A 23,923-nucleotide genomic window follows, 5' to 3' on the forward strand; every position below is an offset into this window, starting at 1 on the left:
TCAGGGTGACCAGTAGATGACTACTGATTGCACTAATCTATTATTCTTGCAAATCTTTTGCAGGTTTGAATGACTTCAAATTAAAAATTGTGGGGGAAACTCAGTAACTGTTTAATATCCACACACAACCATGTGCAAATACAGATACACAAAGGCCATTGACACAGGATGTCAATGGTTCTGCACCAACAATGGTGCATCTCCCCAGTGGGGAACATTGGGATAACCAAGTATCCCAGTTTGTCTAGGACAGACATCGTTAATAGAGCCCCCCTAAGAAGTGCTCCCCCTACTTATGTCAAGGGCGGTTGCCAAAAATGGAAAGAAAACATCACCATCATCTGACTTCTGTTGTATCAACTTCTATTCATTCATTTCTCAAACATGTACTGAGTCCCTAATGGTGTACCAGCAGCTCAGTCAGTATACAATGCTGAGTAAAGTCAACAGGGTTCCTGCCCTCATGGAAATGATCATCAAAAAAGTCATGTCTGGCCAACTATAACCCACAGGCCAGATCCAGCCTGCTTTTTGATAACTCGTGGGCTAATGGAAAGAAAGAAAGAAAGAAAGAAAGAAAGAAAGAAAGAAAGAAAGAAAGAAAGAAAGAAAGAAAGGAAAAGGAAAGAAAGAGAAAAAAGTTATATTTTTAAATGGTTGGAAAAAATCAAAAGAAAAATGTAATCCTGGGACATATAAAAATTAAACGAAATTCAAACTTCAGTGTCCATCAATAAAGTTTTATTGGCACACTGCAGGACTCATTCATGCACTGTCTCTGGCTGCGGTCCTGCTCCAACAGCATAATTGAATGGTCATTAACAGACATCATATGGTCCACAAAGCCTAAGATACTTAGTATCTGGCCCTTTGCTGAAAAAGCTTGCCAACCCCTGGAAGAAAGCCGTGTTTTCAGTGTGGTACCCCTGGTTGCTGGAAGATGAAATGAAGTGATATAAGCACAACAGCACCACTGATGCCTCGCACTTAACAACATGCTCCACTGCTGTGTGTGGGCTATCTACCTCAGTTCACTTATCTGTAAAATGAAGACAGTGAGAGCATCTTCCTGGAGGGTTGTGTGGCTGTAATAAGAAAATGCAGGTCAAACACTTGGCACAGTACCTGCATATAGTAATCACTCAATAAACAGTAACAACTGGCAATTAATGGGGCTGATTGCATCACTGAACTTTCTACTGACAAGCTGATGGTCTCATTTATTATCTCAATTAACCTGCTTCATGTTTCATGTGGAAATATTTTGAATGTTCAACAGAATACATGGAACATTGAATCTTACAAACATATGATCTATAATTGGCTATAAAAATTAATAACATGGAAACATTTAATGAAAAGAGACATTTTTAAAGCCTCTGGCACCCCACTTGGCCCCTCTCTGATCCCATTATCCTCCTTCCTTCCTCAGGCCAAAGCAACACCTATCCAGAGACTGGGGCTTATCCTTCCCATATTTTCCTCTCTAGTTTTAGTACAAATAATTTTGTTTTCTCCACAGATCACATTATTGCTTTCCTATGGTGCCAAAGAGGCAAAATGAATGGTCTCATTCTGTCCATGTTCTTCCATGATTTGTTTGTCCCTTGGTTAGTATGGTGGGTCCACCCTGATGTGATCTACCCCTCTCCTCTGTTATGTCAGACACCAGCGTATGGGAAACCCCCTACTGAGTCCGTCCATTCTTCGGCCAAAGGGGCCATTTGGGGCATCTTCCATTGCTTTGCTCCTATAAATGAATGGCTGTTCTTGTTTGTGTATGTCTACTAACTCACTGATTTTGCACAGCTGCATGGGAAGTACATTGTGATGGTCAGCCCCTTTCTCAGGGAGGCTCTGAAATCTTGTTACTTGCCGAAGTCTCACAGGCAGGACTCAGGACTGGGTCTTTATTCTCTGCCTATCCCCAGTCTCACCTCTTTCAAAACACCCACTTAACAGATTGAAGCAATTTCCCACTTTTCCAAAGCGGAGGACATGATCGACCCATTTCTGTTCCCAAGATTAAAAGCCATTAGCAGGGATGCCTGGGTGGCTCAGTTGATTGAGCATCTGCCTTCGGCTCGGGTCATAATCCCAGGGTCCTGGGATCGAGTCCCACATCAGGTTTCTTGCTCGGTAGGGAGCCTGCTTCTCCTTCTGCCTGCCTCTGTCTCTCGCTCTCTGACAAATAAATAAATAAAATCTTTCCAAAAAGTAAAAAATAAAAGCCATTAGCAAAAAAACAAAAGCATGTTGGCACTTTCAAGGTGTGTCTGAATTAAGTTTTGCATTCTGTGCCAAGGAGGAAGGCTAGTGAAGGATTTGCAGTACTAATTGACGATAAAAGTAAGAGATTTTTGCTCAACAATGACCTTTTCTAAGGGTTGTGTAAACCAGAAAGTAACCCATGAATTTTATTCACATCTTCCCTGTTATGTGCCATCAACAGGTAAATCTGTATAACACAGGAACAGGCGATGTTAAGGGCTGGCAAGACCTTCCCAAGCCCTACAAGAAGATCACAGATGTTTACTGAGCACGTACTAAGTGCTAGGGAGAGCATTTATTGCCATAAAGTTCTCAATGGTTGTTCACAAAAACTACCATGATTTCCATTTTCCTAAGGAGGAATCAGAATCAAAGCCTTAACTGACTTTCCCACATCACACAGCGAGTAAGGGGCAAAACCAGGAAACAAATTCAAGCCTGTGCTGTCCCAAAGCCCTGATTTTCCAAGAAAACCCACACGCCTAGGACTGAAATATTCTATCTCCACTGGACCCCAGTTGTATTTAGTATCTTAAACCAAAATGTTTATCCTAACTTATCCTTAGTGGAAACCTGATGACTTATTCTAAAATATAAAGATAAGAATCATATGGTTCCAGCCAAGGATTTTAGTCCATTTTCAAATACAGAAAAGGAATTAAACACAATAAATCAGTTCTCAATAGGGCACGGCTAGAGGATCATTCGTGTGCTTGAAGCTCAGGGGTTTTTTCTGTCCATAACTCAAACCTTTGTTAGGCATTTTCTAAAAACTTCATACAAAGTAACCCTTGGGGGAATCAACCCTTTAAAAAGACAGAAATTGATTTTAATGTGGGGGGAGGGACACATGGTAATATGGAAATCAGCAATCAAACATGTATGAATGATGATGGGAAAGAAATTGCTTTTACAAGTCTAGGAATCTATCAGGAACCAGATATCTGTCACCTCCTGAAGAGACTTTAATTTTAGAGTTTGCTTCCTTTAAAATTCTTTCCCCTTCTCTTCCCATAGTTAGACGGATTTCACATATGCTTGGGATTTCACAAACTCGGTCTTGGTAGATGTGGTATCTAAGAATATCTGAAGCCGTTTCCAAGTTGCTGTGGGATAACGCTTGTCTTGTTCTCTGAAATCAAGCCTTTGGGTTTTTCTTACTCCTCGTGGCTGCTCTTGTGACGTCAGGTGATCCTCAACTGCATGTTCTGCAGACACGAACTGACCCAAGCCTGAGTATCATTTCCAGTGGCATTTAGCGGCTCAGAAATCCTCCAGTGCATCACGTTTCAAACTACAAATGTGCCTATGCATCCGCTGGTGATCTTGTAAAAATGCAGGTTGTGACTCAGTAGGGCTGAAGTCGGACCTGAGACGGCATTGCACCCAGGGTGGGGACGGTGTCGGTTGCAGACTGCACCTTGAGTGGGGAAGCTCCAGTGGGCTTTTTATTCTCTCTTTACCCCCTTACCCCCACCCCAGATCCATTCTCTGCCCTACAGACTCCAGCACCTGGACACCTTGACTCTCTGGTTTACAGGTGAGTTGGCCAATGGAAGGTGAGGTCAACGGATTGAGCCAATGGGAAGCAACAACAGGAGATCAGAGTGTCATGTACTTAACATGGAAGAGGATTCTATAGGTGTGATTAAATTAAGAGTCTTGAGGTGGGGAGATTATCCTGGTTTAGCTGGGTAGGCCCAATATAATCATTTGGGTCCTTATAAGTGAAATAAGGAGTCGGGAATGTCAGCATCAGATGTGACCAGCTGTTTGTGGCTTTGAAGATAGAGGAAGGGGCCAGGAGGCAAAGAGTGTGGGAAGCCTCCTCTAGAAGGTAGAAAAGGTAAGGCAGTGAATTTTCCTTTACAGTCTCCAGAAGGAATGCACCCCTCCTAAAACCTCAGCTGTACTCCAGTGAAACCCATTTCACATTTCTGACCTCCAGAACCGTAAGATAGTGAGTTTGTGTTTTTTTAAGATTTTAAGTAATTTCTGCACCCAATGTGGGGCTCAAACTCGCAACCCCGAGATCAAGTGTCGCATGCTCTACCAACTGAACCAGCCAGGTGCCCCAAGTTTGTTTGTTTTAAGCCACTATGTTTGTGTTAAATTGTTAATGCAGCAATCAGGGATCCAGCGAAGAACAAGACAAAGTCCCTGTCCTCTCGGAACTGACATTCTAGTGGAGAAGACAATGAACCAACAAATAAACAGCAGGTAACTGGAGGTAGCGACGTGCTGTGGCGAACACAAGACACTTGCTTAGGGTGGCAAGGGTATTTTTGGGAAGATGACATTTGAACTGAAATAGAAACGACAAGAAGTCAGCCATGTGAAGATCCAGAGAAGAGCATTTCAGCAAAGAGGATCAGCACGTGCAAATGTCCTGTTGCTGAAATCGACTTAGCAGATGTCGTGAGTACATGACTGTAGGGAGCTCCCTGCATGGACAGAGGCTGGAGAATCACACAGAGCTTCACAGCCAGGGGAGGTACTAACCCCCTCCAGGGGAATTTGGTAATGCATGCGGGTGCTTGTGGTTGCCACAGGGACTGTGGGCACCACTGACGTTTACCAGGTCAGGTCCAGGGATGCAAAATACTCTAAAATATGGAGAAGAGGAGCAACTTGGGTGGCTCAGCCCTTAAGCATCTGCCTTCAGCTCATGTCATGATCCCAGGGTCCTGGGATGGAGCCCCACATCAGGCTCCGGGCTCGATGCCCCAGAAGGAGTCTGCTTCTCCCTCTCCCCCTGCTTGTACACTCTTGCTCTCTCTCACTTGCCCACTCTCAAATAAATAAAATCTTTTAAAAAAATAAATAAATAAATAAAATAAGATATGGAAGAGAGTCCCATGCAGGGAAGTTCTGTCCGCTCCAGATGCCCCGTAAGGAACTGGGATTTGATTCTGAGGATGATACAAAGCCACTGGAGAGCAGAGGACTACTGGAATCCAAAGCCTGTGTTTAACAGACCCCTCTGTGGGTCTGACTTGAGCTGAGGGGGTTAGAAAAAGAAAGAAAATCTGAAGCCATTCTCAACCCAGCTGCTGGGACAATTAAGGCCAGTCCCACGTGGCGGCTGATGTAGAGACCCGATGCTAAGAACGCGTTTCCCGAGCTGGTCTCCTCTTTCCCCCACCCTGAGAATTATAATCACAGCAAGACCAAAATCACAACTCCCAGCCCAGACAGGTCTATCCTGCACACATCTACGGAAGAGTAGTTAACAGAAAGGGATCCTGGTGACTCGGTAATTCCAGCCACCTCAGTCAGTTATAGAGAGAGAATTCAGTATCTTTATTCGCCTGGAGGTTGGGGAAAGATAAAATAAAATAAATTGGAAAAACAGAGGTTTATTCCTAAACTCAAAACAAGACAGATCCAGAACTAAATAGAAAAAATGTTGGGGCGCCTGGGTGGCTCAGTGGGTTAAAGCCTCTACTTTCAGCTCAGGTCATGATCTCAGGGTCCTGGGATGGAGCCCCGTATCGGGCTCTCGGCTCAGTGGAGAGCCTGCTTCCCCCTCTCTCTCTGCCTGCCTCTCTGCCTACTTGTGATATCTCTCTCTCTCTCTCTCTCTGTGTGTGTGTCAAATAAATACATAAAATCTTTTTTTTTTAAAGTCAAGCGAAATGAAGAGTTCACAGAAAGGTATAAAAATGCTCAGCCTCACTTTCGTGAGAAATGCAATCAGAGTTACATCGAGCTATGATTTTTTTACCCACCGGGCAGACAAGGTGCAGGTTTGACAAATGCCAAGCAGATGAAAGTGTGAGGCAACGGGCTGCTAGGGATAAAGCAGGTTCAGCCCCACTAGAGGACAATTCAGCATTACCTGTCCTAGTAAGAAGTGTAAGACCCGTTGGAACCAGCACTTACATGGTAGGACAGGTGTTCAAAGTTGCTCACTGTCCTTGGGGTATGATGGAAACTCTCCGTGGGAGAAAGGCGTGGAGGGCTATTTCCCTGTGTGCTCTACTGAACCTTTTTTTTTTTTTTTAAAGATTTTATTTACTTATTTGACAGAGAGAGATCACAAGTAGGCAGAGAGAGGGGTAAGCAGGCTCCCCACTGAGCAAAGAGCCCGATGCGGGGCTCAATCCCAGGACCCTGGGATCATGCCCTGAGCCGAAGGCAGAGGCTTTAACCCACTGAGCCACCCAGGCACCCCTCTACTGAATCTTTTACGTTTTGTTCTAAGTGAATGTATTACCGATTCAAAAATACACAAAATTCCAAAATTCAGAAGGGCCCTAAACTTCAGGAGGGGAACCCTATAAAAACAAAGCCATGTTTGTGAATGGGTGCAGAGTTTCGGTTGGGACAACGATAAGCTTCTGGAGATGTACGGTTGTCACTGCCATATAACAGTGTGAATGCATGTGAGGCCACCGCACTGTCCACTTAAAGATGGTTAAAATGGTCAATTTTATGTTTTGTGTATTTTACTACGATAGAGTTAGTCTGAAAACAAACGAGACCGAATTGCACACGAGACTGAATCATGAGGCCACATTCAAATGCTATCATTTCCAAGACTCAGCCACACTGATGAAACTCGGGGGCTCGGGCCACCTGAATTCTCCATGAATAGTCCTACTTGAATATAATGTTATCATTCTTTTTTTTTTTTCTTTTTTAAAAATATTTTATTTATTTGTCAGAGAGAGAGAGGGAAAGAGAGCGAGCACAGGCAGACAGAGAGGCAGGCAGAGGCAGAGGGAGAAGCAGGCTCCCCGCTGAGCAAGGAGCCCGATGTGGGACTCGATCCCAGGACGCTGGGATTATGACCTGAGCCGAAGGCAGCTGCTTAACCAACTGAGCCACCCAGGCGTCCCTAATGTTATCATTCTTAATAAAGGAAATTTGTTAATTGTAAAGCTAAACTGCAACTTTTAAAAGTTTTTTATTTATTTATCTCCACACCCAACACAGGGCTCAAGTCCACGACCCTGAAATCAAGAGTGACAAGTTCCTTGGACTGAGCCAGCCAGGCGCCCTAACTAAATGACGATTTAACTTTGCTTTGTGCGAGTCTACGAAAACGCGATGCAGGAAAAAAAAAAATCCTTGCCCCAACGACATGAATTTGATTTCTCTCTTAAATAATGTGATGTTGGGGAAGCCTGGGTGGCTCAGTTGGTTAAGCAGCTGCCTTCGGCTCAGGTCATGATCTCAGCGTCCTGGGATCGAGTCCCGCATCGGGCTCCTTGCTCGGCAGGGAGCCTGCTTCTCCCTCTGCCTCTGCCTGCCTCTCTGTCGGCCTGTGCTCGCTCTCTCTCCCTCTCTCTCTGACGAATAAATAAATAAAATCTTTAAAAAAAAAAAATAATGTGATGTTGGTGATGATTACAGAGTGAAATGGCTCGTTCCAAACCATAATGTACACTCTCGATTATACAAGGAAGCCCCAGCAAAACTGGCCTAGATTATTGAAAATAGTGAATTTAGACATCAAGAACTGAACAGTTAAAAATGCAGTGTATAGATACACAGAGAATGGAAACACTAAAACATGTAAACATGTACTCCATTTTGTTGCAAAAATGTGTCCCAAAAGTGCTAGAAAGGCCATCCATATGAATCACAATAAAGAGAATTATTCTCCTTTGTTCAGTGCTGGAGAAGCAAGAGTTGAACAGAAAAACAGCTATTGCTTGCAAGTTCATTTTTAGAAAGAGATACACACACACACACACACACACACACAAACACACAGGTTTCCCCACTGGTCAGGAGGAAGCTCAAGCGACCTCCACCACTGAATTCTAATTCCCCTCTAATCCACTCCTATGTAACTTTCACTTGACATTAACAACCTGGACACTGTCTACTCCAGTCCAGTTAGAACTATCTGCCTCCCTCCAATTAGACCCAGCGCCTCGAAAGTGAGAACAGTTAGTTCTGTTCATCCATTCCTCGGAGACTAGGCCCCTTGCGCTGTGGATTTCATCTTTGCTGAATGGAAGAGAATCTGAAGCCCAAATCCCTGCCAGTCCAGTATAACCATACAGTCTTATCAGGTAGCGAGGACTTCAAATCTGCAATCCCTTTGTGCATACGTTGCCGGCAGGCTTTATCGGGCAGTATCACTTTCTCACAACCTTCATTTTAGAAGCGGTATTTTATATCATGATGTCACTTCAGGATTTCAATTGTCTGACCTCAAATGACATGAGTATCAACTCGTTGGTAACTGCTGCTATTGATAAAACAGCAAATCTCTATTTCGGACTCATTATCATTTCGCAAATTCAGTTCTTTGGAAGCATCGCCAGCTCCTGGGCGGGAAATGGCACCTGCAGTGAAGCCATTCACTCGAGGTCCTGACGGTCCCTTTGTGTGGCCTCTCCCAGAGCCAAAGCGAATGGCTGCATGCAAAGCATATATGTAGCAGTGCCCAACAATGAGTAGGGACTTTCTTCAGAAGCTTTTTCACTGACAAGATGATCGAGTCCATCCAGTCCTCAGTTCTCCATTCACAATTGATTTGTTACGTGAATTCCCGCTTTGTCTCTAATCCGCACATTTTCTCGGGGCTTTCCTTGTGCGTAGGAACGAAGAACGTTCCTTGTGCGTAGAACTGGAAGCTCTTTCACAACACATAAAGACAAGATATTGCCGATGCCTTCTCAAGCATATACGGCCCAGGATCTCAAGAAGGATGATGGGGAATGAGGCATCTCCAGGCTGGTGGCACACCAGCACTGTCTCTGGAACCCCAGAGGGTCACCAGCACTGCAGCACAGAGGCCTTCCGTCTGTGGAAGGTTACGTGCCCCTGGGAGAGAACGGAGCCCCTCCTCATAATCCTCATCGTTTGGAAGTGGTTGTCTGATCTCTGCCTTTCCTGCTGTGTCTGAGCAGCCCGCATCTTCAAGCACTTTCTGCATCCCAGTGGAAATCTCTGCCTACTGACCTGTGCAAGGTCCAGCTCCCACTAGGACGTCACCTTTGGGAGGGTGGCCACCATGTCTGTGCCAGTCATCGCTCGGCCCGAGTCTAGCACAGGGGCAGCGTCTGGCATTGCCCACGGGCTCCCTATTTTGAATGGCTAGAGGACTGGTCTCACGGGTGAAACCAGCTAAACCTGACGGATACCTGTTGAGTAACTCGGCCAAGACCAAGAGGACAATAATATTTCACAGTGTAAATAAGTAATATAAATCTCTTCTTAGATTTACAACAGAGAACTGAGAACTACCCGTTGCGTTACTTATAAAACAATTTCTTTCTGCCAATGTTCATGTGGTGCTGTCAAAAGCAGCAAATGGCCTTGTTTACTTGTGGCCTAAACCTAAAGGGACGAGGGGTGCCTGGGTGGCTCATTGGGTTAAAGCCTCTGCCTTTGGCTCAGGTCATGATCCCAGGATCCTGGGATCGAGCCCCGCATCGGGCTCTCTGCTCAGCAGGGAGCCTGCTTCCCCCTCTCTCTCTGCCTACTTCTCTGCCTACTTGTGATCTCTGCCAAATAAATAAATAAATAAATCTTTAAAAAAAAAAAAAAACCCTAAAGGGATGAGACAGTGTCCTGTGGTACACAATTTACTCCTATGACCCTCTTCTATCATCGGCATTCCATAGCCCCATCAGGTACCATTTACATTGTTTGTATGTTTCCTGATTGTTTCCTGTATGTTTTATAGACATACTTTCTATTCATTACTTACTCCAAAGTTCTTGCAAATAGCATCCCCTGCCTGTCTCCCGAAGCTAGTCAGAGTGGGCACTGAATGAATGCCTGAGGAACTGACTCATGTATTCTGTATTCCCAGTTACCTTCCAGATAAGAGCTGCTAGCCAGCATTTGGCTAGTGGAAGAGGTTGAGGGACCTATCATCCCGGTTTTTCCTGGACATTTCCAATGAAGTAAATGACTAATACCATAAAATAAGAAAATGGTTTTATTCCTAATTTTTAGTTCCCATACAGTTTACAAATACACGTTTACTCTGATAATACGGCTTTGCAACTAGCAATGCAACTGAACTAACACCCATAAATACAGGTGGGGAGACAATTAACATCCACTAATGTTTCTCTACATAAACTATTCTTTTCATGTCATTTTTTAAAAAAAAAACAACTGCAAACAGACTACATAATACATGGGCAAAAAGGCAATTAAGTGAATCTCTCGAAACACTAAATGTATAATAAACAGTGCATATTATCAACATTTACATGATTCACATCAAAATGATGACATCCTAAAACGTATTCCTTTTAAAGGATAGATTTATCAATAAAATATTACATATCTTTTAATACTCTGGTACAATACTTCATATACTGCAGGAAAATTAAATGTAGGTCTAGTCATCAGCTTAATAAAGGATCCTTTTCCATTAGCTTTTATTAATAAAAGAATCACAATTATGTCATAAATAAACAGGCAAATTATTAATTACATGATTTGAGGTTTAGGATGAAAACTTGTAAAAATTAGTTTGATATACAGTAAAGTTATACAACACACTAAAACCAACTGTTTAATATTTTTGCCTTGTGTGAACTGCCCATAGTGAAAAAAGAACAAACTTTTCAATGATAGAAGAAACAATAAACTGTATTTTCAGGAGGAAGAGGGAGAAAGGTTTCAACAACATTAAGGGCTAATACAGATTCTAATAAAGGCATTCTGAAATCAGGGAGGCCATGTGCTTGCTATATAAAACTTTATTTCCCCAACAACATACAGAAAACAAACTGCACTGGGTGTGTCCTTATGTCTACAGTCTAAATTCCCCTCATGGATTAATAAGCTACAACAAAACACTTCACAATTGCATACCTTTCCACATTCCCCCAAACTAGAAATAACCCAGGATGTTATATGAGTTCTTCAGATCCCCAGTAAAGGTACCCCTAAAAAGAATCTTGATAATCTTCTTGGCTGTTCCAAAGCAACTGGGCTCCATAAGAATGCACAAACACCAAGAAAGTCGGACAGCAATTTTCTCACGCCCATTTTGCCACCTCTGAAAAGTCACTGATTCAATGGGAGAGAGGACCGTGATTTTCAGGAGGGTCATCCACTGGAGGTGAGGTGTCTTTATATTATTATTTTTTTTTTTTTTAAAAAAGCTCTTAGGACTCTGAAATTTGGCTTTTTTTTTTTTTTAAAGAAACCCCAATACCATGTGTCAGATAATTTCTTCACCCCAAATATAAAACCCTATGCTTATCGTTTTTAAATACTCAACCAGCTACAGGATATTGTGCAGATTTAATGTCTACCAGCAACCCAGGAGCAGACTTCATCCCTGTATCTATCACACCTACTTGCCAGGTAACCTGATCACCCTATTCAAGTTCTCACCACGTGCGGGCCCCGCGCCTCTGACCTCCTCACAAACCACCTCTTTGGAACTTCCATTTCCACCACTTTTAACACCTGCACCTCCAGCTCCCCACATTTTCATCGCCCCCCTCCCCGATTCCATCTCGTGGAGAGAAATCTCAGATCTGAGACCTGCAATCCCCTCTTCACCGGACACATGACAAACCTGAGCAACCTAGGGGCTACGACAATCTTGTCTTGGCAGAGGTTTACATACCATGATAGCTGGCTGACTTCGTGGAGGGAAATCTAAACGAAATCAATGTCCTGTAACAAGCAAAGCTAGCCTAGATCAGGCGATTCTGTTCTGAGCACGGAATAACTCCATCTTAAGCTATAGGCGGAGACATTAATGCAGCAGGTAAATTTGTACAATCGAACCCTTGTATGCTGGTGAAAGACTTTGCCCTCAAAGTCCAGAGTCTCAACTATAGCACAAAATCAAGGCAAAGAAGGAGAATTCAATGCGACAATGCAATAAAAGGAGCAGGATTCAAGACCCTTGTTGCAAATACTGAACTGGAATCTCTTGCTTTACAGGCTTGACAAGAAGACAGTAGTCACTGACATTCCCCTTAGAAGGTGATTACCTCTGGGCCACACCAGTGTTCTAAAGCCATTCTAGGTTCACTGGGTTGTGGGGGGGGGTTGGGGGGAGCGTCAATGTGCATTTTGTCTGTGAAAATGGCGGCGGAGGCAGTTTCTAAACTACCTCAAGACTTCACAGGAGGTAAAGACCTCAGAACCGAAGCACTTGCGGGACTGGACCGGTCGGGAGCCAAAGCAAGAAGACTGCGCAAGGAGACCATAACCTAATGGCCAAGCCGCCATGGCACTTTATCGTCTTTACAAAGTCAACCAGTGATTCTTTCACTGAAACACACTCACCGAAGGATGATTCCACACACAGGGCAAAGAGGATGTCTTTGGAGAAGGCACTTCAGGTAGAACGGTAGCAAATCCTACTGCTTGACTAGAACAAAAATGAGCCACTGCTAATTCAGTCAGAGGGGCGGTGGAGTCGGACTGAACTCGCGTGCTCGGGGAGGAAGCGCCGCCTGCGCCACCCTCCGCCGGAGCCTCGGGGTGGGGTGGTTCTGCGTTCAGATGCTCTGCCCCCTCAACACAGCCCTCCTTAGAGACCAGTTTCCCAAAGTGCTGGTTCAGAAAATATGCTCAGAGCCAGCAGAAGTGGAAGCTTCTAGAAGGCCCTCTATTTGTCAGTTGACTTCCAGCTTACACCAGCAATCGCAAGCAGCTTCCACTTCCCAAGGTCACGAGCAGCTTCTCCTTCTAACCATTGCTGTTCTTGTGTGGCACTGCTTCTGACAGCCCATTACTCTGGGGGCCCCCCATGGATCACACCTCTCCGCTCCATGCCTTGGTGCCATCCCCCTTCCCGAATCTGGGCTGGCCCTGGGATGCTTTAATCACAAGAGGGCAGTGGAAGTTCTGGGTTTAAGTCTTAAGCAGGCCCGGCCATTACTGCTTGATACCCTTGGGAGCTCTGAGCGGCCATGTAGGCGGCCGGCTACCCTGCTGGCGGGGCCACTTGGGAGCCACCGCACGCAGAAGGAAAGGCCAGGGACCTGCAGAGAGAAGCCCACCCACCCTTGACCACACGGGCAACACCAGCGAGAGGACAGGAACAGCTCAGCGGAGCCCAGCCCAGACTGAAGAACAGGGAGGAGGCAAACAAGAGAAGTATTGTTTCAGCCGCTGCGTTTTGGGGTGGTTTGTCACCAACAATCGATAACCACGACGCTGGTTGGTTATCCACACATGCGCTTTTTCTCCCCCGCTAAATACGAGACAATGACTCAAATGAAAAGAAAACGTGACAAACATTTTCCCACCACATCCTTCTCAGCCTGGTCATCTGCTAAGAAGAAAACACATCTTTTCTCCCAATTTTCCATGATTCTTTTTTCCCATGATTTTTTAATGGCAATGCAAAGGTAGATAGTCGACTTCTGACAGGCTGAGGCCACTGGCTTAATTATCATTTAGCCAAAAAAAGAGGCCATCAAATGAATTATCCACTACTGGATAAGCAATGATTAATGAAACTGTTCTTACTCCCACGGGATGTTGTCACCTTTTCCAAAACGTTTTTCCTCTTATAAAAGCCCTGTCATCCCTCACAAGGAGAAAAATAATTGAATTTTTAAGGTCATAAAAAGAAAAGAAAATGCCAATAAGTAGAATTTGAATCACCATCATCATTAAAATATAGAGCACAATTAACGGCTTCCTCAATTTAAAATAAAATTCTATAAAATATAACACTGTCTACATTGTAGAGATGATTTCTTCTTATCTGAGGAAATGAGTAATTGGTAATCAGGTATTGTCGAGTTAGAATATAGTGGTCTTTAAATGGTTCTGAATTTTGCTTATCCAAAGGTAGTCAACCACAACACAAGCCTTCCAAATACAAATTCATTCTTCGCATGTACTTTCTTGCATCTGTTCTTGATCTTTTCAGGGAGAGGGTAAAGGTCCACATCTGGGGAAGAAATAAGCTAGAATTTTTAAGGAGCACACATCTAAAAGTTTCTCAAGGCATTAAACCATTTTCAAGTGCATTGAAATCTTTTAAGTGTACTACCCATTGAGATGGGAATTTCAACTTGCAACATTGAAACTATGAGTTTCCAACATCCCTCACAACCTGGGTTGCTGTCTATAGAGGCGACTGAGGGAGGAGACGTACAAGGGACAGGAGATCCCAGAGACAGTGCTGGAAGGGATGTGGAGGTGAGAGAGAGGGGTGCAGGCCCGGGGAGGCCAAAGCCCGGTCACACAGCCAGTCAGGGGCCAAAGGGATGAGAACACGGGCATCCTGACGCCGACCCTCCAGAGCTGTCCCCTGCCTCCCGGGCCCCCAAAGACTGTCTCCGGCACAGCTTGGGTCAACCGACTCTAATACAAATGGAAGGTACAGTGACCCCTGCCCTTCCTCACCCACATCAACCGTCTCTCTGTCCCTCACAGAATTAATTCCGAATTTGATTTCAGTCCTTAATGAACTAAAAAATAAATCCAGCTTAGGAAGAGAAAAAAGAGCCTGGTTTGTAAAACTTCATTGAGGTGCCCCTCGCTAGAACACTCACAAATTATCCACCTGTTAAAATCCCCACCAATGACATAAAGCACCGGGAGCGCGTCCGTGCAAATACCTGTGTCTGTGCTGAAGTCTTGCTGGGTGTTCTCATCTGAAACTTTTCTGCTGCTGCATCAGACCCACATTTTCATAGACTCTAGCATTATCTTCTCTCATTCTGAAAAGAAAAAAAAAAGAAAGAAAACATGAATAAAAGCGCTGACTACGCTAAGCACGCATGGTATTTATAAAGCACAGAATCCATTCTTCGGGGGACCCGAGACGGTACAGACACAGGCCCCTAGGAGCTAACGCTCTAGGACAGGCTGGTTGGTTATCCACACATGCGCTTTTTCTGTTTTTGCTGTAACGTGTTTGTCACGTTACAGCAAAAGCAAGCTAACAGAAGAGTAAGAGTCTCGAGCCCCTGTGTTCTCTGGGGTTGGAGGAAAGTGAGCCGTTTTTCTGGCAGGCAGAGCAAAGGAGGCCTATATGAGTTCTTTGAGTAAGGCCTTCAAGCAGGGTAAAATGTGAGCACATAGAAAGGACGGGTATTCGTTTCAAGCGGAGGGAGCCTAACAGGCAAGAGGTCCAAGGAAGGAAAGAGCAGGGGCAGTGAGGCCCACAGACCCATGGAACCCTGAATCCCACTATACCCATTGTGGTATAGGCCCCGGGGATGGAAGGCCAATGCACCAGAGGCCAGACTCCATTCTACTGAGCAGAATGGAGATCAGAGCAGTCCTTGGGGGACAGAGGACCCAGCAGCCAAAGATGCCAACCTGAGAGGGACAAGAAGGGCCTTGGGGTCCGAGGTATAAGGAACACGATGGGAGTGGAGAGGCAGAGAATGTGTCACGTGGAGAGGCCACCGGCGGTAAGGGAACGGTCATAATTCCTGCGCTGTGCCAATATTCAGGGAAAGCTCTCTGGCGAGGACTCAGAGCCCTGATAAGCTTGGCGCCACGGCACATGTCAGCAGACAGCAATTCAAAATATCAACCTTCCTGATCAGTCCACCGGGAAAGCAAAAAGCAGGCAGAAGGAAGAGGCAACTTGGAGGAGAGAATACTTTTGCTGTATAATTTCATTTCAATGTTAACTAGAAGCCAAATGTAAATATAAGCCTCATATTTGCTATCTAAAATGTGTATATAGAGTATTAAAGTCAGCAGGGGTTTAAAAATCCACATCAGAAGCAAACAGAGATAAGACTCTTGGGCAAAAATAAAAAGTAAATGTTAAACCACAGACTACCTTAGAATATAAAGAAAAACAATAATTTAAGACTGTCATTCACATAATCGATTTAACTAATGTTTTCCTAACACATATTTTAGCTTAAACAAGGGGTTGGCAAAGTTTTTCTGTCTCAGTCTCTGGCATATAATATTCTCTGTGCTGCCTTTTTTTTTTTTTTTTTTTTTTCTTTTTAAATATAACACCTTAAAAACCATTCGTGAGCTGTACAAAAACAGGCTTGGCCAGAATTTGGCCTGAGGCCTCCAGTTCGTGGACTCTTGATTTAAAGGCTCAAAGAAGATTTCTGTTCTCTGCTGACAGGAAAATTAGCAGATCATGATGGTGTTGGGACATTAATGGTCAACTTACTTACTTTTATTTAGCATAGAGTCTTAAAACAACCAAAGGGGCATTACCTACCTTTGTTGTCTATCATTAACAAGAGAAATCATCCCCACCCCATAAAAAGGAAAATTAGATTCTTCTTAGAGAACCACCACTGGATAGACTGATAACCTTACATAATCATAGTTAGTACCAATCAGCCTTTGGTTTAGGTAAATTAAAATTTAGTTTAGAAAGCCACTTACACACTTGTTAATCAGCAGGGTAACAATAATGACAGGCATGTGCTGCAAAGACCTGCTGGTTTTTAAGCTTTTCTATAGGACTGTGTTCAGATAGAAAAAATTTCCTTCATTACTACTTACTCTGCACAAGATGGTGTTGGGGTACAAGGCGGGAGGGGACTCTGATCTCCACTTGTCTGGTCCGTTAGAGAATACTTAATATTTGTATATTCATGCCCTTTCCTCTTGCTTTTCTGAAAGGTGAAGATTGCATATATGAGGAAATGGACTTTTTTAAAGGGAAAAAGAAGCAAAGAGGCATTGTACCAAAGACAGACGGACAGACAGGCAGACAGAAAGGTTGGACCCTGAATAATGACACATCGATCAAATGTTAGGGAATTCACCTCAATGTAATTAACACCATACAAGTAAAAAGTACTTTTGAACCATATAATTCAAAAGCACAGAGTCATGCATTAACAACTTACTATATTAAACCAAATGCATCTATTTCTGAGCTAAGAGAATTCTCACTTTCTTTGCCACATTAACATCTAATCATTTCATAGTTCACTTGCAACACATTTAATGATTCTCAGATAAACAGTTGGGAAAAGAGTTCCAGAAGTAAGTTCACCCTGTGTAAAAATGGCCTACAGGTACAGAAGATGGTAGCACTTTACTGTATCCTCCCCACCTCCCACCTCCATCCCAGAAAAGATCCTAGGCATCTTTAAAACTTCATTTTTGGCTCTAATGATACTCTTGGGGGAAAAAAAACTGGCAAGGAAAACCAGTAGAATGTAATCTCATTACAGATGCAGAGTGAACTATATTTGGTAGGAGTCCCAGTTACACGATTTATCACTCTTCACTCCTAAGTTCACCTAAAAACAACCAATTCTGAAAACTGAACCCACCAATCATCATTATATAATGGTGCCTTCATTCAGTGATTATTCAAGAAAACCAGCAAATATCAGAAAGGGTATCCACATCAGATACTGACACAGAGCAGGGACTTCCACTTGCCGCTGGGGTGAGGCTGAAATGGTGCACTATTGGGCCAAACTCACGGGACTGACCAGTTGGTACCCAGTAATAACAAAACTATATTCGACAACCTTGATCATTTGCTTCTTGAGAAACTCATACACAGAAGCCTAAAAGGGCTATAAAAGGATGTCCAGTGACATGTTATTCTTAATAATGTCGACACCAAGAGAATAAATCGATGTGATGTCTTCATACCATGAAATAATATGCAACAGTGAAGAGAAACAACGAAAAGACAGACTGTGTGGGGCGCCTGGGTGGCTCAGTGGGTTAAGCCTCTGCCTTCGGCTCAGGTCATGATCTCAGGGTCCTGAGATCAAGCCCCACATGGGGCTCTCTGCTCAGCAGGGAGCCTGCTTCCCCCTCTCTCTCTACCAGCTGCCCTGCCTACTTGTGACTTCTCTCTCTGTGTGTCAAATAAAGTCTTTAAAAAAAAGAGAGAGAGAGGGATACTGTGTGTTTATCAAAACAGTTTTCATAATCAATGTTAAGTGGAAAACACAAATTACAAAACAATAAAACAGTATTATACCATCTGGCTGAACATTCTAAACATATAAAACAATGTTATCTATTGTGTGTAGATTATTGGTATTTGTATTTTAAAAAGAGATTGGAAGCAGGGGTACCTGGGTAGCTCAGTTGGTTGAGCGTCTGACTGCAAACTTAGCTACTGCCCTGTAGTTCCAGGGGTAGAAATGAGGGGTGCACTTGGGCTGACAGTTGTGCCTGCCATATTCGATTGCTGTTATAAAAGAAAAAAGAGGGGTGCCTGGCTGGCTCACTCAGAAGAGTGATCTTGATCTTGGGGTTGTGAGTTGGAGCCCCATGTGGGGTGTAGAGATTACTTTAATAATAAAAAATAGGGGCGCCTGGGTGGCTCAGAGGGTTAAAGCCTCTGCCTTCGGCTCCAGTCATGATCTCAGGGTCCTGGGATGGAGCCCCGTGTCGGGCTCTCTGCTCAGCGGGGAGCCTGCTTCCTCTCTCTCTGTCTGCCTCTTTGCCTACTTGTGATCGCTCTCTCTGTCAAACAAATAAATAAAATCTTTAAAAATAATAATAATAATAAATAAATGGGAAAAAACTTGGAAGAAATGTGACAAAACAAAATGTTCAATTACAGGTATAAGTACTATTAAGTTTTTTTTTTCAAAATGAAACATAAGGGGCGCCTGGGTGGCTCAGTCGGCTAAGCAACTGCCTTTGGCTCAGGTCATGATCCCAGGATCCTGGGTTTGAGGCCTGCATCAGGCTCCCTGCTCAGCGGGGAGTCTGCATCTCCCTCTGCCTACGGGGCCTGCCGTTTCCCCCTGCTTGTGCTCTCTTTCTCTCTGACAAATAAATAAATAAAATCTTCAAAAATTAAAAATAAAAATAAATAAATAAACAAAATGAAACATAAAACAAATTTAAATCCACCGGTGAAGGTTCTTCTTCCTCTCCTTCCTCAAAACTCACCCCAAAACATCAAATAAAAAGCAGAAAATTTTATTTCGCATACAACAAGAGTTGTTACGACTCCAACCTATAAACTATAAAGCAACCATATGTGAACATGGGACCAAAATAAAAAGGAAGCTGCACAGCCTAAGAGACTTGCTGTCTGACTCTTCACAGAAAAAGCTTGACATTAACAGGCCCTTAGCTGCTTGCTGTCTGTTCGCTCCCTCGGGCGGTCTGCAACCGTGTGGAAAAGGAAACGTCCTAAAGGACAACTGGGTGACAAGATGCAAAGTGCTCCGGACCCTGGATGACCCTGTGGAGCTGAGATGCCCAGTTCCTTCCCAAAGAGACTGACAACTTGGATTTTTATGTTAGAAGAGAAATGAGCTTCTGTCTTGTTGAAGCCACTATTAATTACACTGTTAAAGCAGCCCAACCTGTCTGTTACCTGACCAAGCAGCCATCATGGAACTTACAGTCTAGGAAAGAAGTTACAAAAAAGAAATCCAAGGAGAAAACGTCTTGTTTACACAGTATTTTAATGTTTTGAACAACTGAGGGGTTGTTGTTTTTTTAAAGATTTTATTTATTTATTTGGCAAACAGAGATCACAGGCAGAGAGGCAGGCAGAGAGAGAGAGAGGAAGGGAAGCAGACTCCCTGCTGAGCAGAGAGCCTGATGTGGGGCTCGATCCCAGGACCCTGAGATCATGACCTGAGCCGAAGGCAGAGGCTTTAACCCACTGAGACACACAGGCGTCCCTGAACAACTGTGTTTAAAAATTGAAAGGCCTCAGAAAACAACCACAGATTCTTAGTGCTGAAATACTGACTCCCACAAAAAATTAGTTTTTAAAAGACAGAATTTAAAATGAAATATTAAGGGGCGCCTGGGTGGCTCAGTGGGTTAGGGCCTCTGTTTTCGGCTCAAGTCATGATCTCAGGGTCCTGGGATTGAGCCCTGCATCAGGCTCTCTGCTCAGTGGGGAGCCTGCTTCCCCCTCTCTTTGCCTGCTTGTGATCTCTGTCTGTCAAATAAATAAAAATCTTAAAAAAAAAAAAAGAAAGAAAGAAAGAAATATTAAGTGGAAGACCTGACAGAGAATATCACTTATTTTAAAACTCGTTCTGGACAGTTGGGCATCTGACTGTTGGGTCTCAGTTCAGGTCTTGATCTCAGGGTTGTGAGTTCATGTCCTGTGTTGGGATCCACACTGGCATGGAGCCTTATTAAAATAACTTAAAAAGGAAAAAAAAAAAAAACCACCTTATTCTGGAGTTGAAAAATCCTAACTCTATTTTTTTAAAGAAATACACAATCAGTAAGTTGGAAGTATGAGCTTGCTTCCTGCTCAACAATTTTCTAAATTGTGGTAAAAGAAAAATGATAGACACATGAGATACAGCCTCCTGACAAAATTCTGAGTGCACAATGCAATACTGTCAGCTATATGCTATTGTTGTGCATCAGATCTCTAGAACTTTTTCATCTTAGATCACTGAAAGTCTATACCCACTGAACAGCAACCTCTGTTTCTCCCTCCCTTCTAAATACTTTCTTGAAAAAAATCAGTATTTTTATTATTATTTTTTTAAGATTTTATTAATTTATTTGATAGAGAGATCACAAGTAGGCAGAGAGGCAGGCAGAGAGAGGAGGAAGCAGGCTCCCTGCCGAACAGAGAGCCCAATGCGGGGCTTGATTCCAAGACCCTGGGATCATGACCTGAGCTGATGGCAGAGGCTTAACCCACTGAGCCACGCAGGCACCCCCAGTATTTTTACATATAGTGATTACAAAAGAATTTTCTAATGGGGAATACTTAATACAAATGGGACAGGAATTATTTCAGTCAATTAAGTTGCTCAAGGAAAAGCATAAAAATACTGGAGTTTCTCTGCTTATTTAGAACGAACAAGAAATAAAACTGATCCACAAATCAGATGAGTTCATTTCTCAGGACTGTGACAGCCCAGGCTGTCCGTATAGAACAAGAAAAAAATCTCAGGGGATAGAGATTGTTTTGATTTAGGGGAGGGGTGTAGAGGGAGATTTGTTACGGAGCCCTAAAAAAATGGTCTGAAATTGATCTATCCTTCCCTGAATTCAAGGACATAGCAGAGTTACCAAACCTTTTGTAGTATTTATACTAAATCTTACAGCCTTGCCAGCTGACACACAGTCAAGGTTGAGAGGAGGGTCCAACCGCAAGTCTTGAAAATCATCTGGCATTGAATATCTTGCCATGTGAAATTAACTGCAGTCCATTCTTAAACTTTAATTTACAAAAAAAGCTTGAGGTGCCTGGCTGGCTCCATCAGTAAGGCATTTGACTCTTGATCTCGGGGTCGTGAGTTCGAGCCCCAAGGTGAGCAGAGAGATTACTTAAAAAAAAAAAAAATTAAGACTACAAAATAAAGCAATATATATTAATTTTTTTGAAAAGCCCAAAAGCCAAGAGCAGGAGGAAAAGGGACAAATGAAAATCCTCTTGGGGCATCTAGGTGGCTCAGTCTGTTAAGTGCCCAACTCTTGATTTTGGCTCAGGTCATGATCTCAGGGTTGTCAGATGGAGCCCCACATTAAGTTCCATGCCGGGGAGGGGGTGCGGGGGGGGCCAAGAAGCTGGCTTAAGATTCTCTTTCCCTCTCCCTTTGCTCCTCCCCTCCCCTGCTTGTGTGCACGTGCACTCTCTCTCTCGCTCTCTCCAAAGAAAAAGAAAAAGAAAGAGAAAATGGGATAAATAAATAGAAGAGACAAATCTTCCTTACAAAGGAATTCTAAATAAATTATATAGAAACTACCCATTCCATGGGGGCACCTGGGTGGCTCAGTGGGTTAAGGTCTCTGCCTTCGGCTCGGGTCATGATCCCGGAGTCCTGGGATCGAGTCCCGCATCCGGCTCTCTGTTCAGCAGGGAGCCTGCTTCCCCCTCCCTCTCTCTCTGCCTACTTGTGATCTTTCTGTCAAGTAAATAAAATAAAATATTTAAAAGAATGAAAGAAAGAAACTACCCATTCCAGAAGCTGGAGCTTGATTCCTCCCCTTCCTTTGGGTATGGTTTGCACTAAATGACTCACTTCCAAAGAAAAGAGTAAGGACAAGGAAAAAGCGTCATTGTTACAGTGAGAAAAATCTGGCAGACACCACCTAAGCCAAGTGATGAAGGTTAATATCCCCAGGCCATGTTATTATCGGGTACCCCTTGAGCGATGAGAAGGGCACCTTGCAACTCACCTTGTTGGTACTCGGCCCCAAAATTCATTACTCCAACCAAATCACAAGAAAACATTAGACAACCCCACACTGAGGGCCATTCTATAAGATACCTGACTAGCACTCTTCAAAAGTATCACAGTCAAGAAAAACAAAGACTAAGAAGTTAATATAGATCAGAGGGGCACTAAATTCAATGTGGGATCCTGGACAGGATCCTAGAACAAAAAGGAACACTCATGGGAAAACTGGTGAAATTCAAATAAATTGTAAAATTTAGTTACTAGCAATATATCAGGGTTGATTATTTAGTTTTGATAAAGATACGATGGTTATACAAGATGTCAACATTACAGGAAACTGAATGACGCACACATAGGAACTCTGTATTATCTTTGCAACTTTTCTAGAAGTTTAAAGACTATTCCAAAATAAAAAGTCAATTTTTAAAAACTACTGGATGGAAAAGGAGAGTTATATATACAATAGAATATATAAACCCACATTAATATGAGGTTGTATAGCAAAAGTTCAACTATAGCAGTAATTAATTAGCTAATTAGCAACACAAATACTGCAATACAGTACCAGTAAGTACAGCCAGATCTTGGCTTCAAAATACCACTCTACAATAAAGAGAATCAGGGCTTCCAGGAAAAACAACTGGAGAGTACAGGCCACGCCTTCATATTCCGGCATCAGAAAGTGTGAGGAAGCAAGATGGGGCACCTGGGTGGCTCAGGTCATGATCCCGGAGTCCTGGGATCAAGCCCCGCATCAGACTCGCTGTCTGCTCCTCCCCCTCCCTCTGACACTTCAGAGCTCTCGCTCTTTCTCAGTCTCTCTCAAATAAATAAATTAAAAATCTAAGAAATATATATAAAAAAGTAAGAAACTAAACAAATGAACAGGGGGACGGGGGGGGTGGTGGTGGAGAAGCAAACCAAGAAACAGACTCTTAACTACAGAGAACACACTGATGGCTACCAGAGAGGAGGGGGTAGGGGGATGAATGAATTAAGTGAGGGGATTAAGGAGGGTGCTTGTGACGAGCACAAGGTATTGTACATAAGTGTTGAATTAATAAATTCTACACCTGGAACCAAGGTACGGTAACTGGAATTTAAATAAAAACTTCATTTAAAAAAAAAGTGTAAGGGGGATGCCGGGTGGCTCAGCGGGTTAAAGCCTCTGCCTTCGGCTCAGGTCATGATCCCAGGGTCCTAAGATCGAGCCCCGCATCAGGCTCTCTGCTCGGCAGGGAGCCTGCTTCTCCCTCTCTCTCTCTCTGCCAATCTTTCTGCCTACTTGTGATCTCTGTCTGTCAAATAAATAAATTAAATCTTTAAAAAAAAAAGGGTAAGGAAGTACTCAAAAATGGGATCTATCAAAAGGACAGAAGAACCAATATGAACAGGTGTCCACTAGCCAAATTTGGAATAATCTAAGCAACAAAATAAATAGCAGTAATGGATTATCACCCATTCTGACATGAATGAATGAATGAATGAATGAGAAGGGAAAACTCTTCCTCCTTAGAGAAGGCTCCCAACTAATAAATGAAAAGGGACTTATGGAAGTAAGAAACCACCACTGGGCAGATATCGCAGGAGTAAATTTTCCAGGCAATAGTGAGTACATGTAAAATAACTGGGCAAAAAGAATGATG

The 23,923-nt window shown here is 43.3% G+C and overlaps 1 protein-coding gene across 2 annotated transcripts in view; it reads right to left on the reverse strand.

Annotated features, from left to right (window-relative positions):
- Positions 1-10,162: 10,162 nt before the first annotated feature.
- Positions 10,163-23,923, reverse strand: part of PTPN11 (protein tyrosine phosphatase non-receptor type 11) — an 85,698-nt gene continuing 71,937 nt past the window's right edge. For both annotated transcript variants that reach the window (XM_044244237.1, XM_044244238.1), the window contains exons 14-16: positions 16,678-16,790; positions 14,802-14,903; positions 10,163-14,128 (exon numbers count right to left, since the gene is read on the reverse strand). In XM_044244237.1, coding sequence (XP_044100172.1) covers positions 14,834-14,903; positions 16,678-16,790 — 183 coding nt within the window. In that variant the 3' untranslated portion in view covers positions 10,163-14,128; positions 14,802-14,833. The remainder of the gene's footprint in view (positions 14,129-14,801; positions 14,904-16,677; positions 16,791-23,923) is intronic.

Source organism: Neovison vison, chromosome 3 (genome assembly GCF_020171115.1).
Source record: "Neovison vison isolate M4711 chromosome 3, ASM_NN_V1, whole genome shotgun sequence".
NCBI classification, from domain to species: domain Eukaryota; kingdom Metazoa; phylum Chordata; class Mammalia; order Carnivora; family Mustelidae; genus Neogale; species Neogale vison.